Source organism: Columba livia, chromosome 3 (assembly GCF_036013475.1).
Source record: "Columba livia isolate bColLiv1 breed racing homer chromosome 3, bColLiv1.pat.W.v2, whole genome shotgun sequence".
Taxonomy (NCBI): domain Eukaryota; kingdom Metazoa; phylum Chordata; class Aves; order Columbiformes; family Columbidae; genus Columba; species Columba livia.
The window spans coordinates 17,008,081-17,032,174 of NC_088604.1; the positions used below are offsets into that span (position 1 = coordinate 17,008,081).

Sequence of the window (24,094 nt, forward strand, 5' to 3'; positions counted from 1 at the left end):
TAATACATCTGCCTTTTTTGTCTCATACACACTGTGAAATAAGGATTTTATGAGGCCTTGAGTATGCAAGAAATTCAACAGTAAACAAATAATCCAAGAAGGAAAAAAAAAAAAAAATCAAATTAAGACAACAGTAAAATAATCATGGTTCTAGATAAAGTATCTGTATGATAATATTTTGAAAAGGAAAAAGACTGAAAGATGATAGGAATAAGACAATAAGTGGTATATACCAGGAAAAGAAAGACTTCATGGTCAATCCTTTATGGCTCAGGGAAAACATTCAAGGTATGGGCCATATGGGCCATGATGTCTAGGTAGAGCATTTAAACAGTAACAACTCAAATGGATTGCAAAGTGAAAACCAGGGTATTTTAAAACCATGCAGTGGAAAAAAAATCAGAATAATTTTTGCAGCAATGTGGCAAAGGTTGCCTTTGGATGGATTTCTTTTTTTGATGTTATTGTTAGCTGTCCTTTTAAAATGCGAATTTTTTTCAAGAAGCATTGAAATACATATGCAAATTCTATGAAGACGAATTTCAAACGTTCAAAGTACAGAAAGAACTTTGCATCATGTAGCCACAAATGCTTCTGTTTCTTCAGACACAACGTCACAGACATCAAAGTCCCTTTTACCGTAACCCATCCAGAGAAGAAAGGACACTAACAGGAACTTCAAGAAAAAAATATTTCCCACTGTGATGCTTCAGCTTCCCCAGAATGGAAAAACACAGAACATTATTACCCTTGGTGGCCTCACTAGCACAGGCTCCAGGGTCCCATCCCCAGTGGTACCCAACAGCTGCTACAAATAAAACCAACAAAGCCCCCTGCCCCCACCCTTCCTCTTCAAAACTGCTACCTTAATGTATGGGCTTGAAATTTCAGCCAGCAATCAAAGTGAAAGTGAACATAAATCCATTTTAAAGCTTAAACAGACTGCCTGGGACATGGGAAGGTTGAAGAAATACAGAAAATGTGATCTTTTAAACTCTTAGTACAAATCACATTTCCCCTTGTCCACCCTACTCTTCCTCCTCAAAAAGCTGCAGGGCTCAACCACAGCCCTTCAGAAGCAACAAGTTAAATTTCAGCTGTGTTTGTTTTTAAAATAATTCCTGTAAAAATGGAATAAGAAACATCTACACGTTTAGCTGGCAGTGCTGGAAACCATCCACCTTTTAACTTCTCAGCAGTACTACAACACCTGCATATCAACATAGCCATGCTCAACGTTAATAAAATTATATGTTGTAGATACAGGAAACAAGTGAAAAAGGTTTAGATCACACAAAACTTATGTAAAAAAATTAAAACTTCTAGAAAAAGACAGATGGAACACATACATCTGTGGACAGACACATCTAGAATGGCTCTCCAGGTGGAGAAGCAGACAAGGTCTTATCTAAGATTTCATACTATGCAAAGTTTTCTGCTTTGTTACTCCACTTTATTAGTATGATGCAGTCAAAAGATCTAACCTAAGGATCGATACTTTCATAGCCTCCATTTAATTATTCTTCAAATCCAGATAAATAGGCACAATACAAAAATAAAGTATTTCCCAACAGCAGATTCAAGGCAACTGCTTTCTCCTTAAGTCAGAAAAGAAAAAATGTCAACCCTCAACTACCATCCATACATATTAATGTAAATATCAATCAGCCTCCAAAACAGTTCTGGGTGCTTCCTAGAATTTCAAGTCATGGGGCCTGAAAGTCCAAAGCAACTTTAAAAAGAGGAGAAAAAGCCCAATATTCTTTTTAAAAGTTTGGACAACGTTTGCTTCTTCAAATTAATTCCTTCTGTGTGCTGCCATCTGCATATTACTATCAGTCTATTGTATTCGCTATGCTCCTGTTTTATTTGTAACAAATATAAACATACATAATGCATGAACTTGTCATTATTAACCTACTTAGACGAATCATACTTGCTCATATTTATAAACCAGCAAGCAATATACAGAAAAAGATCTTACATGTTTTTCTGCTCGCTTGAGAAGCTGAACTATCTAAAAATATAGACCCATTTTCGGCATGCAGAGAAGCATTAATATGCTGCAGTTCCTACTTTGTGTGTATACAGGCACCTAAAATGTATACATTAATAACTGTCTCATTCTGACTATTTTATGTTTTAAAAAATTCTTTTAAAAGTGACATGTACAAAGGTGCAGGAAAGCTTCACAGTAATTGAGCTCATCCTGTGTCAGAGGAACACTACCAAGTTTTGTATGTTTTTAAAAAAGAAAAAACCCAACAGTTGACCTGGTTTCCACTTCCAACACTGCTGCTTTGGCAGACTTGCACTTTCCTCTGACAGCTTCCAACAAGATAAGATGACAGAGGCAGGGTCATAAATTAAAACTTTCTAAGTGGGAGAAAGCTCAGAGAAGAGGAAGAAGAAATAGCAGGAGAGAGAACACAAACATCAACAAACATGCAGCTGCCAGAAGCGATGGCAGAAACAACGGGCAAGCCAACATTTGTGAAGGGGAAAGAGATTTTCAAGTAGTTTAAGAGCCTATGGCTAAACACTGAAGTTCTTCATTTGCCAGTCCTCCTGTTTATTTTGATTAGCCTTTCTCAGAACAGCTTTGGATATTGGTGCCTGCAATACTTTAATAGGTTTTGTTGTTTCCTAAATCCAAGCAAAAAGAAGTTTTCTTAGCATGCAGATAAACAGAGTGGACCTTAAAACATTTGTTATTTAAACTAAAATTCAAGCAGTTGAACAGTGTATGATATGCCTCCTATCGCCATTACCAAATTCTAGATGTAGTCCATGCGGGAAGCTGCGGGCTTCTCGACCGCCAACGAGCTCAGCTGTGCGCAAGTGACAGCAGCACTGCCTGCTGACAAATCAGTGTTTAAGTTATTTTCATTTTTTTTTATGGTAAGTACTATTGGATTGAATACTTTCCAGAAGTTTTCCCAGTGATGTGAGCTTCAGCAGGGCAATCAACACAGCAGGGAGCAAGTGCAAATCAGAACATCCGCTGTAGATGAGATGTTTGTTTGTCTCAACTTGGAGCTTTTAGCATCTAACCCCAAGGCTTCAGAAAATCACGTGACAAAGATTTGTAGCACAAACTTTCGTCCCTCCCTCTGTCAAGCAAGGACAAGCGCTGGCTTTGCGCTGCCCTCGCCCCCTGCCCGGCGGGGTGTCCCAGCAGCCGAGGTGGGACACGAGCCACCGCCCTTGTGGGAAAAGCGACTCCAGCAAAGCAGCAGCTGAACGCTACGAAGTGCCCAGAAAATGCCTTCACACCAGGTATCGGGTGTTGCCACCACGTCCTGTTCAGAAACAGCCCCTGGACCACCCCTGCTACACAAACTACAGGCTGGGAACTTCTCTGTTAGGAAGCGCAAGCACAAAATGACAGGAAATACATTTTTAAGGCTATTTTTAAAAGCATAAAGAATAGAATTTTAAAAGCATAGGAAGAAGGAGACTTGAGGTTATTCCAGCCCATCTTCCTTGCCAGAGGAGGAGAACTCCCCATTGTACATTTTCTAATCTAGGTTAAACACCTGAGTGGTAAGCTTCTCCCACTTTCTCTGGGACACTTCATGTAATATTTTTCAGTGAGATCCCATTTATATGCAATTTATCATTTTCCTCTTCCACAATAACATAGTTATTTGTGAGCCAAACCATGCACTTCCAACTCTTGTAAGCTTCCTTCACAGAACAATTTATTCAAAGCCTGACCATTTCTTGTTACCGTCCTCTGAATTTCTTCCAGCTGGATCAATATCTTTTGGCAAAGAAATGAAGATAAGATTCCAGGTGGAGCTGAACCCATGCCACTAAGGAGAAATTATTACATCTTGGTTTATTTCTTCACATGTGTAAATCAAAGAGTACTCTCACTTTTTTTTCCTCTCACCATTAAACCAACCTCTCCTGAAGCATACCAGTGAAAATCTGAAACAAGACAACTTAAATCATTCAGTTTCATATATAATACTCTAACCTCAAATATGTATGTCTGTAGCTTTTTTCACGCACTTAGCTGATTCCTTCTAAACAAAACATGCTTGTGAAGGTTCAAGCACCAAACATTTTTCTAAAACCTTAGCTTGACCTACTATCCCAGAAGTAAAATTCTTAAGCTTATTATATATGTATGTAATAATTTAAAGTTTATTACATATGTATGTTTATTATCTATCATACAGAAAAGTTATTTCCTTCAGTTTTGTTATTTGTTACCTTTTACATTTAAGCAAATCCCCTTCCTACATTTAAAAGATGAAGTAAAACAGAAGCATACAGTCAGAAAAATATTATCATTGTTCTTCCATTTTTCCTGGCTATAATAATCCAAGGATTATTAATAGAAAAACTTCTCACATGGAGCCTCTTCCTCCCAGTTACCTTCCACAGAGTGGAAACATCAGATTCCAGCACGTTTCATGAGCTTTAAATTTAAACAATCGAAAAAGAAAGGGCAAAGAGTATGTAGAACAACAAATACAGAAAATGGAATTTGTTAAAAGCTACTTCATCTTCACAGATCAAATCCCTTTTGAAGGAGTGCTGACAAAGATGACAGGCAACGACAGATTTTATTTCATTTTGGCTTAACGGTCTAAGGACAGGATTAAAAGGAAAAAATATTTGAAGTGCAGACACGTTGAAATGAGCCTTTCCTTGTCCTAACGTTGTTCACATTAATACTCACTTGGCATTAAATTAACTTGGCATTAAATTTATTGTGAAGACAGAGTAATTAACACTGTAAGTGACATACAGAACTAACCCACCTGGGCACTGTGGGTGCCACCATTCTGCCAGGAATTAGCACCAAGATTACCATCAAGAAGCAATACTGTACATGCCACAAAAAGTACCATGTTACCTCTGAAAAACCCTCTAGTGTTTTTTGATAATTCACTAGCCAAAAACCCCACATTGATTCATCAATCTCCTTAAAAATATTTCTAATCCAAAAGAAGCTGAATGAAAATTTTGTATCTTGGTGTTGGAGCTATAGCAAGAGAAAAAATATTCCCAGTGTATCATAAACTGATCAAAACTATGTGTTAGAAAGGCTGAAGTTAAATTATGAGACCCTGATATACAGAAAATATCAATTTACTCCTCCTAAAAGTGTTCTAGAATTCACTTCAAATGTGAAGGATCAAAATTCTTCAAAGATTTTTTGAGATTTATGCACTGTTTAGAAATGCACACATAAAAAAGCGTAGCAAAACATGTATAAAACCCCAAGACTTGAACTTTAACTGGAATAGTTTACAATTGAATAATTGGATTCCAAGGAAAAAAGCTTCAGATGTTAATGAAATATTTTAAAACACTGATGCCTTGATAAGTCCACAAAAACATCAAAGTGTTATTGGAAACCTTTAAAAATATTAGAGAAAGCAGATGTTGAAGTAGAAGAATTCTATAATAGCTTTCCTTTACCTTACTAAAGACAAGTTTAAAGAAAATCTTTTTGCAGAAGCACTTGTGAGCTACAGCTCTAAATGCCACCCAGGCTAAGAGCTGACAGAACACATCAGCTTCTAGAAACAAAAGCAAAATATATGACAAGGCAAAACTTGACAGTAGCCCTAAAGCTTTGCCAGTGTTAACAGCTTTGGCATCTGTTCCAGTCTGAACATGTCCTCTCACTTCCTTGCACATTCCGTGCTCATTTCAGCTAAAATCTTCTATAGAAATTCAGCTCCCCATGAAACTCCAGGCACAGGTCTATTTAAAAATAGTATCTTTCAGAATGTGTTTTTAACAGCAGCAGGTTGTATGTCCATGGCTACATTTTTTATTAAACTATTTAAAACCAAAATCTGTTGGGTGCTACAAGGAAACACCAGAGGAGAGGGATGTTTTTACTGCCAACATGCTTGAAGACTTTGATACTTCATCACACTGTGAGACTGCATGTGGCTTGTTTCTTATATGACTGTAGGAAAATAGCACCCCAAATTGTTTCCAATTACTGTACAGGCCTTTTTACACTAGTCAATGCTCTTATAACCTCTTAGAAAACTAGACCTCTGCCAATTAATTTCCAAAAGGCAAAGTTACATAAAACTTTAATTTTGTTTAATAATTCTTTTATAGTTCTAGATTTTTTTTTAATAAATATGGTATTTTCAAGTAATAATGAAGTTTAGGTCTTTTTTCATATGTATTTCTTTCTGGAGGAAACTGTTTTCCTAGAGAGACACCAAACTCAAGGACCCTTAGGTTCCGCTGTTTTTTCAGTTTTCCTCTACTAGTCAGTAGACAACAAAAAACTTGTTCAAACTTCAACAATATGAAGCATTTTAGGGAAGAGCAGAACCTTACAGAGACCTGGTCTTCACTGGACAGTACTAAATGAGAGAGAAAGTGCCTATGCTATTGCAATGAAGAAAAAAAAAAATACATTGATGTCCATGCAAAATTGTTATTCGCTTCAGAAACACAGAAAATCAGACTCTGCTCCTGTCTCATGACATATCCTCTTCTTATAGGAACAAACTGAAGCAACAATACATAGTTGTTAGTGAAAAAGCAGTACAGACCAAGAAGTTTTAGAAATATTCCTTGAAGAAGACACACAGAACACTCACATGGATAAGAAAAGGTAATAAAAACACGCATCTCACTTCCTACAAATATATATATATACATATTTTCCCCTTTCCAGTTCCTGGAAGAAAAGTTATTCTTGTTTGAAACATTTTGAAAAGATAGTCATTACTGTTTTTAAGAGAACAGATAGCTAAGATTTTTTTTTTGTAAAACTGCAACATTTTTTAGCTTTTAAAAGTCTTTTTGAAATAGAATAAATTAAAAGGTTTTTCTGGGAACGGGGTGCAGCTTTTAGTAGATTGCTTTTTAAAACCATCTAAATATCACATTCCCCAGATCCATTTGTTTAATGAAGTCACCATATTGCAATTAATTCATGATAGAGAAGGTTTTTTTTAGGCAACAGAAGGTATGAATTAGAAGACCCATTCTATTTCCCCTTCCACAGGAGCAGTCGACCTCTATATGGTAGACCCAGGACTACTGACTGACATTCAATAAAGATACCTCTTCTGATAGTATTTCTACATCCAGAGATATTCAAATCAATAGGACCAATATGAAATACATTTCACCATGGACGTATACATCTGGGACTAGATTCTCTCCCATCAATATCATAACTGGGTAAAAAGAGAGGACAGCACCAGGGAGTGAATGGGACTGCCCTCAATCCCATTAGCTGGAAACATTCCCCAAAGAACTGATTATGACCAGCTGGCTGCAAACTACAGACATTTGGTCTGGACTCACAAAAGCATTTGATGTGTCTCCATCTCATTGATTTCATCAAGCACAGACTTTTAAATGCTTGTAGGAATCTGGGTCATGTCCCCTTTGTAGCCTCTGGTTTCAGAGTTGCGTGGTTTCAAGTAAGTTTGGGGCTTATTCAGACACAGGAATGCTGTAGCTAAGAGGATATAGTCAGAATCTACTCTTTTTGTGCCCTCTGATTAATGTGAGATTGAGGCTGAAAATACTCCATTCATAACTAAAACTCCTGTTACTCCATTTGGCTCCATCCCATTCGACTCACTGAAGGGTGCTTTTAAGCCTTACTGGCTTCAGTTGCAGGATTGGTCCCCAGTGGACACCATTGTCATTATAGCCTTATGTTTGATACTGTTTTCCTGACTCTCTCTTCCAGGGGCACTAAAATCTCCCTTTATAAAAAGACAAACAGGAAGTGTGAAAACATGAACTAAAAGCAACATTGGGTAAAGTAAAAACAAGCTGGTTTTGCAGGTTTCACAATTTTAAAGCACATTAATGTGTGTTTTATAATACTTGTTATAACTACTCTATTGTGAGAACCTTTAAGATGTGAGAATTGTTAGAAGAGGGGGTTTTGTTGGGTTTGTTTGGTTTTTTTGTTTTCCTTTGTTTTGGTTTTGGGGTGGGGTGGTTTTTTTTGCATTTTTTTAGTTTGGAGTGTTGCGAGGGGAAAAGCCAGGGCATGAGACAGCTTCCTAGGCCAACAATTTTTTTAAGAACAGTGGTTGCTAAAACACAAGTTGTCTTCAACACAAAGAGCTGTTATAATTCAGAAATATACCCTTTGTAATAGTCTTCAAATTTCGACATGTTTTTCTTAAGTAATTCTTACCAAATTTTTGAAGAGTGCAGTTAATTCCTTTGTAAACACAGAAAATTTTAAAAATGCTGTTCCCAAATCCGGGTCATCCCTGCAAACACAGTTGCCTCCAAATTTCTCCAGTGCTTGTGTGTACTGTTCTTCATTTTCCACGTGAGCTTCAAAAAAAGCAAAACATGAAAATATCATCAGTAGATAAAATGTAATTGAAATTACAATTGAGTTTTGTTGTTTGTTTGTTTTTAAAAAAAAAAATCCTCTTCATAAGATTTCTTTCTAAAAATGTTTACTTCATACAATAAACATTTATTATTGGTATTTTAACACTGGTATGCCAGAAGTATGATGTACCTCGCTAATTCTGGTTTAGGTGTATCTATTCACATGCTGTACAAAGGACAATGTGTCACCAAGACAAGACAATCATCTGACAGGTACCCACTCCAGAAAGACCCGCAATATTTCTGCACCATACCAGAGATCACATACGTCCTACAGTGAACTTTTAGAGTCTTTTATTAACTCTAATTTTAACTGTGTGCTGAACAAAGAAACAGAGGAGATTGAGTGTGTTGGCAGAGTCCCGGATCTCTGCAATAGAAGACAATAGATCAATTAAGACTCTTGGGCCATCTTACGAAATGGAACTACAAACAACACTACAGGTGAGGACAAAACCTGCACCTACGTCAGCTCTCCAATTCAGAGCAACAGGGAGGATCTGAAGCAAATCCTAGCAGCCTGCGTTTACCACAGCCCAGTTCAGTTCTCAAAGCACTTTTGGTTCACAAGTAGATTCCTTTCCGAGACAACAAAACCAGCAGCTCTGCCCCAGAAGTGATCCAGTGCTTAATGGAGACATCAGGTTCTGAATCATGGTGCAGGCTGCACCAGGGCAAGTCATCCAGCATACACCCAATGCTTCTGCCCTTCAGAACGCCTCGAGCTGCACATGTTGTGGGGTTATTCAACCCAGGGAATGAGATAAGATCTAGGCCTACAGCAAGTTCCCCTGATTCAAATATAAGGGAAACCTGAGGGGCCTAAGTCTTAACTACTTCAACCTACTGATTCACTCCTAGGACCCCAGACTACTTGCTTGTGGAGACAGGCATAAAAAGTCACTGTCAATTTGATCTGTGGAATAAAACCAAAAGTCTTCCTGAACTCAGGCTTAGTGACCATGTAAAGCTTGAGCACATGGGCAAAGCACACTGCATTGGCACCTGAGAAAGTTCATGTTGCATAGCTCTTATTTCTAGCTGTGGCCAATTTCTAACACTTCAAAGGAAGTCGGGGAAAAAACCACACCCTAGAGAACGGATTATGCATTAATAAGAACAAAGATCCTTTCTTGGTCATTACATGAGACCAGCATAAACCCTGAAGATTATTTAGAGAGGATTAGTCTGTTCAAACAAGCAATGATCCAGTTTAATTTCAAGCCCGTCTGTAGACACCAACACACTGAAAATCCAAAGGATTCTTAATGCAATGTTGTTTCACGAAATTTCTATCCATTAGTTAAATAACCAGTTCAATAAATCGAGCATGCTACAACTTAACAATAAGCCTATTTGGACACAACATTCCTATTTGGACAGAAATTCAAGAACTTTGTTTCTCAAGTAGCTACGAATTTTCTTCAATTTCCAACATATTACACTGAACCCCTCTGGAGTGGTGGTATAATACTGTGGAATTAAAAACAGTCATAATGTACATGTAGAACTGAAGTTACACAAACAGCGTCAATTCTACAAGTTTCTACCTTGAGCACTTGAATTTGCAGCCTGTGAAAGACAGTTTTTATACAGCCATTCAGGTTAAATACTAAGTCCTAGCACTGAACTGTATTTATTTTTCCTCAGCATCAACAGCAGGGGCTGAGCACTTAGGAAACTTTTTGCTACTTGCGCTGCAGGATGAAGTAAGAATGTTCAGCTAATACTATCATGTGATGTACACACACCTGAACAAGCTTTAAACAAACTAGCACAGACAGCATGTGGCAGGTCACAACTCCTCTAGTTCACATAGCTACTCAGTAAAGTGAATTATTTCCATACTGCTTTCTGCATTCGGATTGCTTCCTGCATCCAGCTTAGTGTATGTGAACCCAGGCAAGGGTGAAGGTCAGGACATAATTCATACAGCAAGAAGAGGAAACCGCCACAACATGAAAACCAGGTGAAAAGGCCGCTACCATTAACTGTTGCAGTTAGGTGTGCAATCAGTAGCTGAACCACACTGACTTTTTACCTTAGAAAACAAAAGCTTGCTATTCCATACAGCATCCCCAAGAGTTTGCTATTCCCCAGCATCCTAGGGATTGTTCTTCTGGATCTATGCAGCCCATTAAACAATGCCAACAAACCAGCAGCTCAAGAGCAGTTCTGAAACACTCCCCGTAATCCTGATGGTAGTTATTGCAGCAATACCATTAGCTGAGCTAGTCCTTCACAAGTGCTTCTGAAGAACACAAAATGGTATTTTTTCATGGAACCCTCCAAAATACTCTCCCTGTCCTATGGTTTCTTACTGATGGATTTTAAAAGTTTTCTTACAAGCAAAAGGTTTGGAATCTATTAAAAAAAGAAATCCAAAACAGGTTTATTTGAGGGCTTAGAGGCTTTTTTTCAAGTAATAAACTAAATTTTGTACACACTGGACTCACTATCTAATCCTCCATAATGGTTTCTAAATTCACACATTAAAAAAGAAAGCCACAACACAATTACTTAATAGTCACGGGACCTATATTAAAAATCCAGTAGCTGTGTTCTTAAGAGTGCAAGGCCACAGGGGTTTTTCTTCCTCAAAAGAAATCCCAAGGGCTGGCATGTGGCAGGGTTAGTGATATTTCTGCTGGTAGAAGACAAATGCCTCTAAATGCCTCTTTACTGTCAATATTGGGCAGCATTAATTTAAATACTAGGCAAGGTACTGATTTTATGCAAAAACTGTAGTGATTTACTACAGTGCTCTAACAATTACACTGATTATGAGGAAGAGTCAAGCACTCAAAAATTATATAAGAAAAAAAAATTCAGAAGAAAGGGTGCCAAATAAATATGTAACAGATGACACAGCTCCAGATGAACCTCAAATTGGACCCTCCATGATCCAAAGATAACAGCTTCACTAGGTTAGGCAAGAATGAACTTACTTTCAATTAGCTGATAAGAATTATACCGCAACAGCAGTTCTTGTTATAACCTTATATCTGAACACCAACATGCCCAGTTCTGTCAGATACTGGTGGCTCTCCAAGGTCGCCAGGCCTGTTTTGCATACAATATAGGTTTTGTTGGCTCTAATTGCTATGAACTGCAAAGTGAGAACAAAAGCCAACAAAATGATGTTTCTTATCAACAAAAACAAATGCTGTTTCTTATTCACAAAAACAAAAGATTCAGTTATTTTTTCAAAGAAGATAAACACACAAAACTCCATGAGATTGGCACATATATAAAAATACATACAGCAATAGTTCTTTGTATTTTTATCAGCATTGCCAAAGAAATATCTGACTATGTGCATCATGACAACAAAAGAATTGCAGTTCATCAGCCCTTTCTTGTCATGAAGTTCTCACTATACGTAACTGGAAGCCACCAGGAAAGGTGAAGTTTCACAAAGCAGTAGAGCCAATGTTGCTGCCAAGGAGAGTCATTTCACCCCTCCCATGCCCTCAGCTCTCAATGACACATAAGCCTTCCCATTTCAGGTGCTCATCTAATCCCAGTTCAGTTGATTTCACTGCATATGCAGCTTTATATGAACTAAAAATCTCATTTAGGGATCTGCCAAGCACCAAGGGTGCCAGAAGGAGCAGGTAGCCCAGTCCTGGCACAGTTTGCACACTCAGTAGCAGCACACCAGCTGAATATTACAGCTTCAGCTGCCTGCTGAGATTTCATCCTTACTGAGCTCGTGATCAAGTAGCTAGTTCAAGATGGCTGTTTAAAACATACATTTTTCTCTTCTCAGAGTTACCCATATAATTCTCTCTGATTCAGTAAGATGACTGACTGTTTAAATCCTCCAATTTTGCCAATATAAACTACCAGGGATTATTATGTACTTACCCAGACCAGATATGTTTATGGCTTTGACAGATTTCTTCATTTTATAGAGAACAGTGCGGTCAACATCGAGAGCCTAAAACAAAAGAGAAAAATTAAAAGTTAAACACTCGATTGTCCTCTGGCAAACCTGTGCCCTGGAAACCTTCTGTAATTATAGCATTATCACATTAGTTAAATTTATTTCTGTGATTAATAAATTACTTGCCAGTTGCTCTCACACTCATCCAATACAACCTATTCTGTCCCCTTGTCCACAGAAGTACATCTTCCCTCTTCTGCTGGTAACCAGCACCACATATTCCCAGCACCATCTAAAACGTAACTATTTACACAGTATCTTCTTACCAGGTTAAATTATTAAAGAAGGTTAAAACTGTTTCAACCCATCATATGTTCTAACACTGCTGAAGAAACAAGCAATATCACTTCCCCAGGCAGAATATTAAAAATGGAATTTAATTTCAATTTTTCTGGTTAACTTAGTTAATTAATTGCACTCCCAAGCATATGAACTTTCTCACTGCTATGCTGAACAAAATAAATTGCATATCTCTCTAGTATCTTTCACACATTTTATCACTAGGCAAAGCTTTCACCAATACAACATAAAATTCAAGTTTAAATCCTGTCCAGAATACTCAAGCAATTATATCCAATTTGTTTCAAAGAAAGAAGTGGAAGCCGGCAATCATTTCAGCTACTGAAGTGAAATATGGGCTGACCCCAAAATGTGCAACTGTTCCAGAATGGCGAAGCAGAATTATAGTTACACAAATGATTAAAAAAAAAAAACAACCACACAACAACAACAAAAAAACCACCACACCTTTGTGAGACTACAAAAGAAATACGAGTTCCTGACATGGTAATGTCTTTAGACCACACTGAAGAGCAATACCAAACACTACTAATTATGTTACTCCAAGAGCTGTTTAGCATGATACATGCTAAAAAAAGCAAACAAAAAGTACCAAACTAATGCCAGTTTTAACGAAAAATATTTCAGTGAAATGCAGCAGCTACACATCTGACCTACCATTGTTCCATCGTTAATAATTTGTTAAGAGAAATTATGCGGAAAGTCAGTCCCTGAGACCCTATCCAATTACATTAACATACTGAATGCAAAAAGAAGTATTATCCCTCGTATTTGTGGGAGTATTCTTAAACTGAATCCATTCGAACACAAATAGCTGAACAAAATCTTTGCAGTGTTCCATGGAAACAAACAGATTTAGATGTTGCCTTAACATTAACAAAGTGTCATGGTACTGCTATATCCATGGGAAGTTTTACCTCCAGCATCTTTATAGTTCACATATTAGCAGAAGAAGTGCAGAGAGGCCTTTTCACCTGCAATTCTGAAATACAGAAGAAGGAGAAAGAAAACACCAAGAGCTCCATAAAAGTCACACAGAGCTCTATTCACCCTCTATTGCAATCTGAATTGCTGTAACAAACGAATACACAGTGCAATCTCAAAGGTTAAATTAGTCACCTGTCTGGATGGGAGTACACAAAGTAAACTCCCTCATTGTATATTCAGTGTTTTCTAAAAATAACCTCAGAAAAGCACCATCTGATCAGCTGACTACAGAGGAATGATAATTTCATCAATGACTGCATCAAAGGGCAATTACCCTCTTGGAGACAAAGCAAAAGGAATGTGTCCAGCTACAAGCACTGCAAATAACAGTCCAAAGAGAAGACTGACCAGATGCTTAAAAGTCACAGATTTAGTTCACAGCTAAGTCTCAGATCTGTATGTGTAGCTGATAAATTATTAAATCTCTGCACCTCAGTTTGGGGGAGAGGGAGAAGAAAAAAGAGAAGTGTTGGAAGGATAAGTGCATTGGATTAATTACGAACCACTTGTGCTACTGCGGTCAAGGACCCTCTAGATTCATAAAATCTTCTGGCTCATGACTGCGTCAGTCAGAAAGCACAGACTCTCAGCAAGGGAAAATCTTCAAGTCCTCTTCCTCAACCAAAGCCATCATTTTGTTTTGCAACTTCTCTCAACCAACTCCCTCTTTCACTGGGATTCAGCAGTGGAAGAGCCAACCCAATAGGCACAGCATAACCAGGGTCCAACTGAAATGACAGCTTATGTCCTTGGCACACCAGTGACAATTCAAGCACCTACTATCTCAGCAAGGTGGTACACATAAAAGTCCAAAACAAGGACGACAGGAAAAAACAAACAAACAAAAAACCACAGACAGCACTGAGAAAGAGAACAAGAACAAGCAAAACTTAAAGCTGTAATGTGGGGAACATGGACAGACCAGGCAGGTCAGGCTCCCTTGGGCCCTCCCTTCTTCCCCTGCCAGCTTTCTCAGCTGAGCCAGAACAAGAGTTTGCAGGGACACATGGTAAATCACAGGAGAAAAACAATCTGTGTCTCTAATGATGCAAGGGAAGAAAAAAGGAAAAAATTATATATATACATATTTTTTAGCTGGGGCAGCCTTCCAACTCTGGCTACCAGGCGGCCCCTTGATACAACACAACCTGATGGAAAAGACGATGGGAAAACCAGGAATGAGTGGGAGGACCAACATACCTGGGTGCTCTGGCTAAAGAAACCTCCAGGGCTATTTCTGAACAAGAACTCTGTAGCTGTGTGAGCTTGGCGAGCACTTTTACTACGCTGTTGTCTCTACCAGATATGTTTTGTTGGGGTCTTTTTAACCCTTAGCATTACGTTCATCACAGGATTTCTTCAGATATCCATTCACCACAACAGAATAGGCATTTAAAATTCAGTTTGGGAAGTGGTACCACATTTTTATGGTGATAGTGCACACTGAGTCTGTAGAACGATCCTGAAACATTCAGGGAACGAATATATGATGGAAGCAGGCTAAATACCACCTCAACTAACACTGACTTTGCTAGCTGAGGACTCAGCTTAGCTTCTGTTCAGGTAGATAATCCACTACAAAGCCATGAAATACAGAGATAAATTATCCCAATAGCAAAGTATTCTACTTTTGTATCAAGGCAATATGGACTCAACTTACTTCTTCCTTCTCCCAGTCAAAAAAAAAAAAAGAAAAAAAAAAGGAATTAAAATAATTTGTGACAGTCAATACTCCATGCAATTATAATTGCATATAAAACCTAAAAGAATATTGTAATTAGAAAAATAGACAAATTTTCACAAACATAATCTGTGTTTCTGTGTTTCATTCTTTTAAAATAAGAGTGGTTTGATTCAATTCATTGATGTGATTAATGAGAAAAGGAAGAAATTCAACAGTGAAGACTGCAAAGTTGTGTATCCAAGGGAAAAATACAAATATGAACTGGGAGATCAGTCAGAAAAAAAACTAAGGAGAATAAAAGGGTTTGGCTTACCAGGTGACTGCAGAACCACCACAGGGTGCCAAAGTGTATAGCCGTGAAAAACAAAAACAGTAAGATACACGAGATTTCCTTCTACCAAAGACAAGGAAACAAACAAAAGCCACTGAGTGCTACATACTCTTTGAAATGCCAAAAAGGTGTAGGTCCAAAATGCTGGTCTCGACATTTCACATGTTTCTCAGAACCACTGGATCTTTGACTCTGATAAACACTTATGGAAAAATTACACACACAAAATGGGAAGCAACGTAGGTGTTGCTTTCATCCACCAGTACTGAAGTATGGAATGAACAAAAAGTCTTTCTTAAACAGCTCTGGTTTTGTAATTAGATTACTGGGTATAAGGTGTAAAATTGGCTAGCTCAAGCAGATAGCTAGAGGGAATTGGAATGTGCCCATTACACAAAAGCAAATAAAAAGAAAGCACAAAATGCTTAAATTAAAAAAAAAAAAAAAAATCCTGAAATGATCCCCAGTCACCCAAAGTGTTTCAGCTATTAACTGGGGGATTGATTATCAATAGGATTTTGCTTGGATATCAGGGCACCGAGCGCCCGTTCTCTGTGCTTGTTCAGTTACCCTGACACACAGGCTGTAGCCTCCCGTCTCCCGAATGGAAAGGGTCCTACTTAACTACTTCTTCATGGTAACAACTAAGAAAAAAAGGATGAACACCAAGATACATTTCTACATTTCAGCTAAAAAAGCATAAAAACAGCTGAGTAAAAGATGTACCTGAACAAACTATGACTAGAAATTGGGAAAAACAAATCCAGTTCTGGAAAGCTTTCTGAACAGGAGATAAAGGGTAACAGGCCTCTAGGCATTTTAAGAGAGACCTGAATGAATTAATAAAAGATCATTATGTTGTTTTATGTTGTTTCCTATGGTGTTATCAAACTAGACTTCCTCCTGTAGGAGGTTTCTTCTAGTCCTCCATTCCTTTGTGAAATCTTTTGATGATGCTGCATTATCAAATGCAATGCTATGTATGCTTACAGATGAATGGACAAAATACTGAAAAACTTAATATCTTTAATACTGTATTTTAGTCTTGCTTATAGACCAAAAATGGGGACAGGCGCTTCGCCTTTGTTTAACTGGTAGACATTGGTGCCTACTCACAACTAGTGTTTCAAAGGAATCACTTCAGCATCAAATTTGAAAATGTTAGCTCTTTGCCTTTAGTACTGTTCTTCATATTTTTCCATCCTTTTCTTTGTCCAGATCTTAGCACTCACAAATTAGTTTAAATACAGCTGTAGCTTTATTATACTTTGAGTGTTTAATCCTGATTGCTTCATAAATATACACACATTACACCTATGCGCACACACACACGCCAAAACACTGCCCTCCCCTAATTCAGCTGCTCTGTGCACTTCCAGTACAGGGTCAGAAGCAGTGAAATTTAAAATGGCTTCTGATGTTGCAGATTTTAGCATTTAATTTCACCCACTTAAAATGACCAGTAAACCTCTGAACCAGAAGAAAAGTGACCATGTAATTCAGATGGTGGGATCACTTTTTCCTCCACATAATGCTTATAGTTTCGACTCAAAAAAACTCTATTGCAAGACTGTTTATTTTGGCATCTGTTTATTTCAGTGCAATGTAGTCAAAGCCACATAAATCATTTTCATATTCCCACTCAGCATATACTGATGAGTGCTCAGGCTTCCTTCTTGTTAAAAACAGTAAATATAGCTTTGATTTAGGGAAAAAAACCCCTGAATTCTATACAGTACATTGGAAAAGAAGCTACACTATTCTACAAATGGTGCTATGCAGCGTGAACTGAAACAAACTCAAAAGTGACCTTCTTGACCGTTCCCTTTTCAGTGCAATATTTTTCTGAACACAGTATTTATGTCTTGTTCCTGTGTTCATTTACTTTTATGTGACTTCCAACGTCAATGTTCTGAAAAAAAAAATTAAGTTACTTTTCATATCAGAATCTATGGGGTGTTGCTGAGTGCATCTAGAGATCATAGAGATCACTTGTTTGACAAGTCTAAAAGAAACATGCTAGGATCAACCTTGTATTGATGTTGTTCTCTTGACGTGCATTTCAAGGCTTTTTAATAAATGGCAACATTGGATTAAAATACATGAATGTTAGGAAATTAATTATCAAACCTGGCGCTCATATCTTTATTCTTCTTCAAAATGCATTGCTAATCTCTCTTAAAATGGCATAGAAACATAATTCAGTTTTAAAATTGTTTTACCTTACAACCTGAGGCAACACTGTGAAAACGATTACAAAAGAAGTCTGCGTTTATTTGCTATGCTTGAAAAATCTGTAATTTTTCATTTTCCTTGCTGTATTATCAATTAGTTTCTCTCTCTGTGCAGTTACTGTGCATTATCAAATACACCACAAAAACCCCAACTCTAGAATTACCTGCAATATGCAAAATTTTTTAAAATTGTAAATCATGGGGTTTTTCCTAGCAAGATAAGGATAACATTTTGGCATCCATCACAAATGCGCTTTGGACACACTGCTAATATATTTTTCACAAGGTATTCAGTAATACAAGCATTAGGTATTCGGGGTGCCGCAGGCTGAAAATTCCAATAATGAAGTAAATGCATTTCTCAGACCCGTATAGAATGTAGGAAAAGTGACTCAAATCATTACACAAAATATTGTCAAGTTTCATATGCCTGGTGAGAATTTAGCAGCAAACACGTCTGTAATAAGTATACCAGGGAGGGGGACAAACACACCAAAATAAACAGAAGAAAACTCAGCTTTTAAAATGAGCACTAAAGACTCAAGTACCAGTGATCAGTAGCAAACGTTTTTCTTCCTCATGCAGGAGCAAGGTCCAGTTTCACTTGCCAAAGGCCAATTTCCATTTTAACTGCTTCAAAGGTTTCTATTCTGAACAATAAAATATGCCAGCTCATTAGAACCAAACCCATCTTACCAGGAAGAAATCAGTCTGTAGCTAATGAAACCTCCTGAAATGTTATTCTTACATCCTACTTTGTATGCCCTGACACTTTAAAATAATAATAATAATAGAGCTGTTCAAGTCCATTTCACATTGCCTATAAAGATTTAAGCCCACTGGGAAATACAATGTTCAAACATTTCATTGCTGCTTTGAAAAAACAACTTCAAAACTAGTGTCAACCTAAAATTTATATTGTCTAAACAGATCTGTGCAATATACAGGCTTCTTTCTTCTGGAAGCAGCATTGGCTCAACTTAATAAATATATTTAATACGTTTCAGACTGGCACAAAAACTGAATGTATTATTTGCTCTTTTCAGTGGAGTGAGGGGAAAACAAACTGTTCTATTTTTATCATATTTAATTGGGAGATGAAAAAAAAGCAGGAAGACTGAAAATGAGTAACTGAACATCCTGAAGATGATTTTGGCACCTTTTACAGAACCAAAGTGTATGGGGAAAAGCAGGGCAGTAGTACCATAACTGAAGAGTCCCCATGCTCTTAGTGGTTCGACGTTCATTAAACATCCTTTGTGCCAAACTTAGAGCAGAAGTCTGGATCTTTATCTTATCCAAGTGTCCTTACACCAGTGCTGTACTTTTTGTGGCCCAGAAAATCAATTTTTATCTGTAGAGGAACAGAAAAATAGCCATACTGGGTCAGATCAACACTCCTTTTAAGCTGATATCCTCTACTGGTAGTGGCCAACAGCAGATGTTTAGGGCAACAAACAAAGCAAAGCACAGACACATCCTTCCCCAGGATAATCTCCCCCGTTTCCAGCAATCAGTTTAAAAAGAAAAGACTGAGAGACTCTCAACCAGAAACACCACATGGCCCACCAGGCTGCTCTCAAAAGAAACAAGAAGCCCAAGTTTTCTAACCCCAGCCAAGGGAAAGAAAAAAATTGAACTTGAGTTCTCAGAGCTCAGTCCGAGATCCTCCCTGCCCGTGCGCCACTGCGGGAGCAGCGAGGGGGAAGGGGAAGGGGGCGGCCATCAGCTTTGCTCTATTTTTCTTTTTTTTAATTTAAAACAGTTTAAAGTCTCCAATACATTCCTTTCTTCTTACCCAAAGCAGTTTCATTTTAGAAAGGCTAAAATTAACTATTTCACATTTTGGGTTATTTGGTTAGAGTTTCTGGTGAAAGTATTCACAGAACAGGGTCTGAATTTGTGAACAGTCTCAAGTGAACCTTTTTAAAATTTTGGGAAATAAATCCTCAACTCTTTTGAAAAATAATCCTGGAGGCAGGAAGCTGTGTGTTCTTCCCCACATTGCACATCTAACTGACAAACATACAAATAAAATATTAATAGATTTACATTACATCCTATACAAACAAGTATCTTAACCATTATATCTTCAAAACTAATCTCACTCTCAATTTCAGCAATTTGCATTAAAATATCAGGCTACTCAATAGCCATAAATTCTTCCATACTTCACCCATTCCAGTATTTCAGGATAAGTAATAATGCCAGCTGCTGCAGATGCTGAACACAAATAGGAACAGCCTTCCCAAAAACAAAAGGACGCAAGAAGAAACTTGGTCAGTCAGTAAAGAAAGGAGAAGTGATCAAAAAATTGCTGTAGAGACAGCAGAGCAAGAATCAGCCCTAGTGCCTCACTGGACTGGTCTTGTTTAAACAGTAACAACAGCAACTGTTTTGAATACTCATACCCAGCAAGCACAACCACTTGGCTTTTCTCGTGTATCTTTACAGGTGATCTAATACTTTCTGTAATTAATCCTCTCTGACTCAAAAGATCAGAGATATCCACAGACATTCTATCTCAGTTTGTTATTTTTCTGTTAGAAATGAACTGCTGGCCTCAATCCACTTTTCAGTTACAGAAGGTAGTAAAAAACTTCCTAAATTCTGTTATCCCCCTCCAAAATCCTCTTTCCATTCTCCTACTGTTATGTCTTCATTTCCTCCCTTCATGTATCAGTTTCTTTTCTAAATCCTCTCCAGTTTCCATCCACTGATCACCTGGCACATTCAGGGAGGGACTGACACAAAGGGTGGAAAAAAACCTCATAGGCATAGTCTGTGGCAAGGCATTCCAGCCTCTGAACATATTCTAGAAGAAAAATAATATTAAAAACTTTAATTTTGGGTAATTACTTTATTTGGAGTGTGCATGTCAAGAAATGCTTCAGAATATTACATTCTACAGTAGCTATGACAGTTAATTTGTATAAATAAGCTCTTAAGCTTGAGACCTGTCTGCTTAAGAGATTGTGAAAGTACAAAGACAGGTAAGCAATAAAAAGGACAACGTTTGTGGCAGAATTTTCTCTGTAAAGTCCCTTTCCACAAAAGCATTATTTCTCCAGCATCTGGGTTTGTGGTTCTTGTGGGCCCAATGCCAAGGCAATCTGCTTGAACAAGCACTGGTCTATCTGGCAGAAAAACGTAGTAAACGTTTTGGCTCTAAACTACTGTGCATACAGCTAAGGGTATGCACAGTGCAACAAGGTACTACCACTGCTTTGGGAAATTAATACTTGTAAGTAAAAGGGAGCTCTGTTGCAAAAGTAAAATATGAGAAAATTTGACGCTGCTGTATGTTGTATACACAAACACACTTGAGCATGATGACTTTGTACAATGATTCATTTTTTATTACAAGAAAGAAGCGATGCCTAAAAATCAGAATTCTCTACAAAAGCATTTCTATCAGTAAAGAAAAACCCCAAATCAGAGGTTCACTTGAAGAGCCTACAAAATGTTCCATCATTAATACAAGTCATTACATGCCACCGCTGCACACTGAACAAAAAGGTGCTGTGTCTGTGTATTAATCATTCACCCTCCAAATGCGTCCCTCCCTACCTAAAGTTTCTCTTGCCTAAGAGAAAAGAATGGAGGCTACTTATGCAAACTATTTCTCCAGAACACATCCACCTCCTGAATTAACCAATTTTAATACTGAGAAATATATTTTCCTTCTCTTTTTGTAATTTCACTACCAACATTGCAGTTATCTGCTTTCAAAGACAAGATGACTAGACTTTAAATACAGATCTCATAAGCAATGTAACAGACTTGATGCACTTACTATTTACAGTGCCCATTTTTAAACAAAGACTGTGTAAATAAAATTCTGTTATTACTTAATTATTGTTTAGTTTTCCAATTGTTCTAGCCCATTCTTAATACCCATTTCCATGTATTTATTATCACATGCTTCAACATCCTAAGATATATCACAACGTTAAAAAAAGTAACACAGATAACAAGACAAAGTCTGAATGAAACTGACTCAAACAGCCAAGGAGACTTTAGCATCCTTTCACCCATGTCAAAATTCTCTGGTCCTCAGCCTGCAAGAGACTTTTCTCTAGCTTCATGTTTTTGCATTTGACTGCTGTCAGCATTGTCAAAGCCCTTCATGGCGGGGAGCCCAGCTGCTGGGAGAGGCTGATCCTCGCTCCGTATCACTCAACAGCATTTACCATGAGCTGGGTTGATGGGATTTTCCTTCTGCAGATTTCTCAATTCAGTACTCTTTTCCCTAGTATTAAATCCTTCCATACACCATCAGAGCCAACAAGAATTAATCTTCGCAGAACATAATACCCTTTTATTCTGCATATGACAAGCTTTTTGAATAGAGAATTTTTAGTTATTTATGGGAGTAATCAACAAATGAAACCTTTTCCAGACACTGAAAAGTTCCCGCATCAAAAGCCTAATTTGGTTTTAGTAGTCTTCAAACCCTCTGCTTGAACCAGGCAGATGTCCCAGTTGCAATTTCTATAAAATGATGAAAAACTAAATAGTATTTTTTCCCTATATATGATGCACTTACTCTATCCTAAAAATGAAGACTTTTGCAGTGTGTGCACAGATCAACTGGATGCCATAAAATGACTTATCCCTCCCCATCCCACACTCCTTTGACTTTTTCTTCATTTGTCTTCTTTATTTATCCAGTAATTCTAGGGACTAGAAATAAACCAAGAAAAGCAGAGTCTACAGTAACGTAGCACAATCAAACCTCTACCTTAACGGGCCTCTGGGCACCACTTAACAGAAAAAATAATAAAATCTGTATTAAAAAACATCTTTGGCAAACATATATGAGATGGCCATTCTGAAAGGGAATAGAAGGCACACAAACTTTATCTAGTTCATGACACACCTGGAACTTTTAGGACACCATACTCCCATAACAAAGAATGACCGGTAACTAGAGGGGACACCAGAAGAGACAAATCACCTCAAATGTATCACATATTCCTAGGGAAACACTGAACCAGCTGTCAAAATTAGGATTAGCAGAGGTAAAGCAATACATCAGACATCACCTCTCTATTATTAGGGCAGAAATTTATGAAAGGCATCTACCTATAACACTGGTGGCATATTAATTACTTCAGCTTAGTTCTCTTCAATGTAAAGTTTTTACCTTTTACAATTTAAAATATTTTGTACAGTTAACCTTTCCATTTCATTTGCTAGTTTTCACCTGAAAGCCCACTGTCAAATGAAACAACTCATTTTCTCTTGCAACACTGTAAAAATTACTCCTATTCTATAGTGGCTTCCAGATCTCACTCCAACCTCTCTACAATTCAGTATAGCACCTTTGAAAATCTCTGCATGGTGTCCTGGTATTAATCAATTTTTTCCCAATTAAACAGTAACTGTGTGATGGCATAATTAACAGCAGCTAATGCAAATATAAGAAAATCCAACTTACGGCAATCAAACATTTGATAACATCAGTATCTTCCTCTTTCAGTTAAATGAAAAAAAGGAATTGCATTAATTTCATTTTGTTGATGGATTGCTATGCTGTAGCTATCGGTAAAGACCTGGAGTTCTTGTTGTATAAATGCATAAACATATTACTCTAAGAACTTCCACTTGGGAATTTGTTTTTCAATAAAAGAATGCATCTAAACTGTCATATAGTATCATTCATTTTAGGTGCCCTACTAGTGGAATCTTGAAAACAATTATTTTAAATTCTGCTGGAACATCAACAGCTTGAAGTACAACTGAAATAAACTGTTCAGGCACTCCTGTCACTAAGGACAGCTTCCTAGAAGTGTAAGTGAATCCTAAGTCACACAATTATTGGTGTACCAAACAGGAGATAAACACCCATTTACATCATATTTGATGTAAAAATAAAAGCTTTCCCCCCAGGGTGACCTTGTCAAAATAATTAGGGAGTTCACATACATAGAGCATACCTATAACATGGAGTAAACAGTACTTCCCTATGTCACTGAGCATTAGGAAGATAAACTCATACACAGCTGCTACCTACGACAAAGCACAGAACAACTTCTGCATTTAAAATTGAGGTAGTTTAGAACAGAGAAGCAGGTCCAAGCCTCTCAGCACTTTGTTTGTGTTCTTGAAAGAAACAGGAAACAGCTAGTGAATCAACTGACTGCAAATGAAGAAACAAATCCCTGAATCTATACGTAACCAAACACCATTGTCCTTGCACCATCGCCACTTCCATATGGCTTGGGGGACAG

General features: G+C 37.6%; 1 protein-coding gene across 5 annotated transcripts in view; it reads right to left on the reverse strand.

Moving 5' to 3' along the window:
• ASAP2 (ArfGAP with SH3 domain, ankyrin repeat and PH domain 2) overlaps positions 1–24,094 on the reverse strand; it is a 91,753-nt gene that overhangs the window by 55,578 nt on the left and 12,081 nt on the right. For all 5 annotated transcript variants that reach the window (XM_065059549.1, XM_065059546.1, XM_065059550.1 and 2 more), the window contains exons 2-3: positions 12,244–12,316; positions 8,165–8,310 (exon numbers count right to left, since the gene is read on the reverse strand). In XM_065059549.1, the coding sequence (XP_064915621.1) occupies positions 8,165–8,310; positions 12,244–12,316 (219 nt within the window). The remainder of the gene's footprint in view (positions 1–8,164; positions 8,311–12,243; positions 12,317–24,094) is intronic.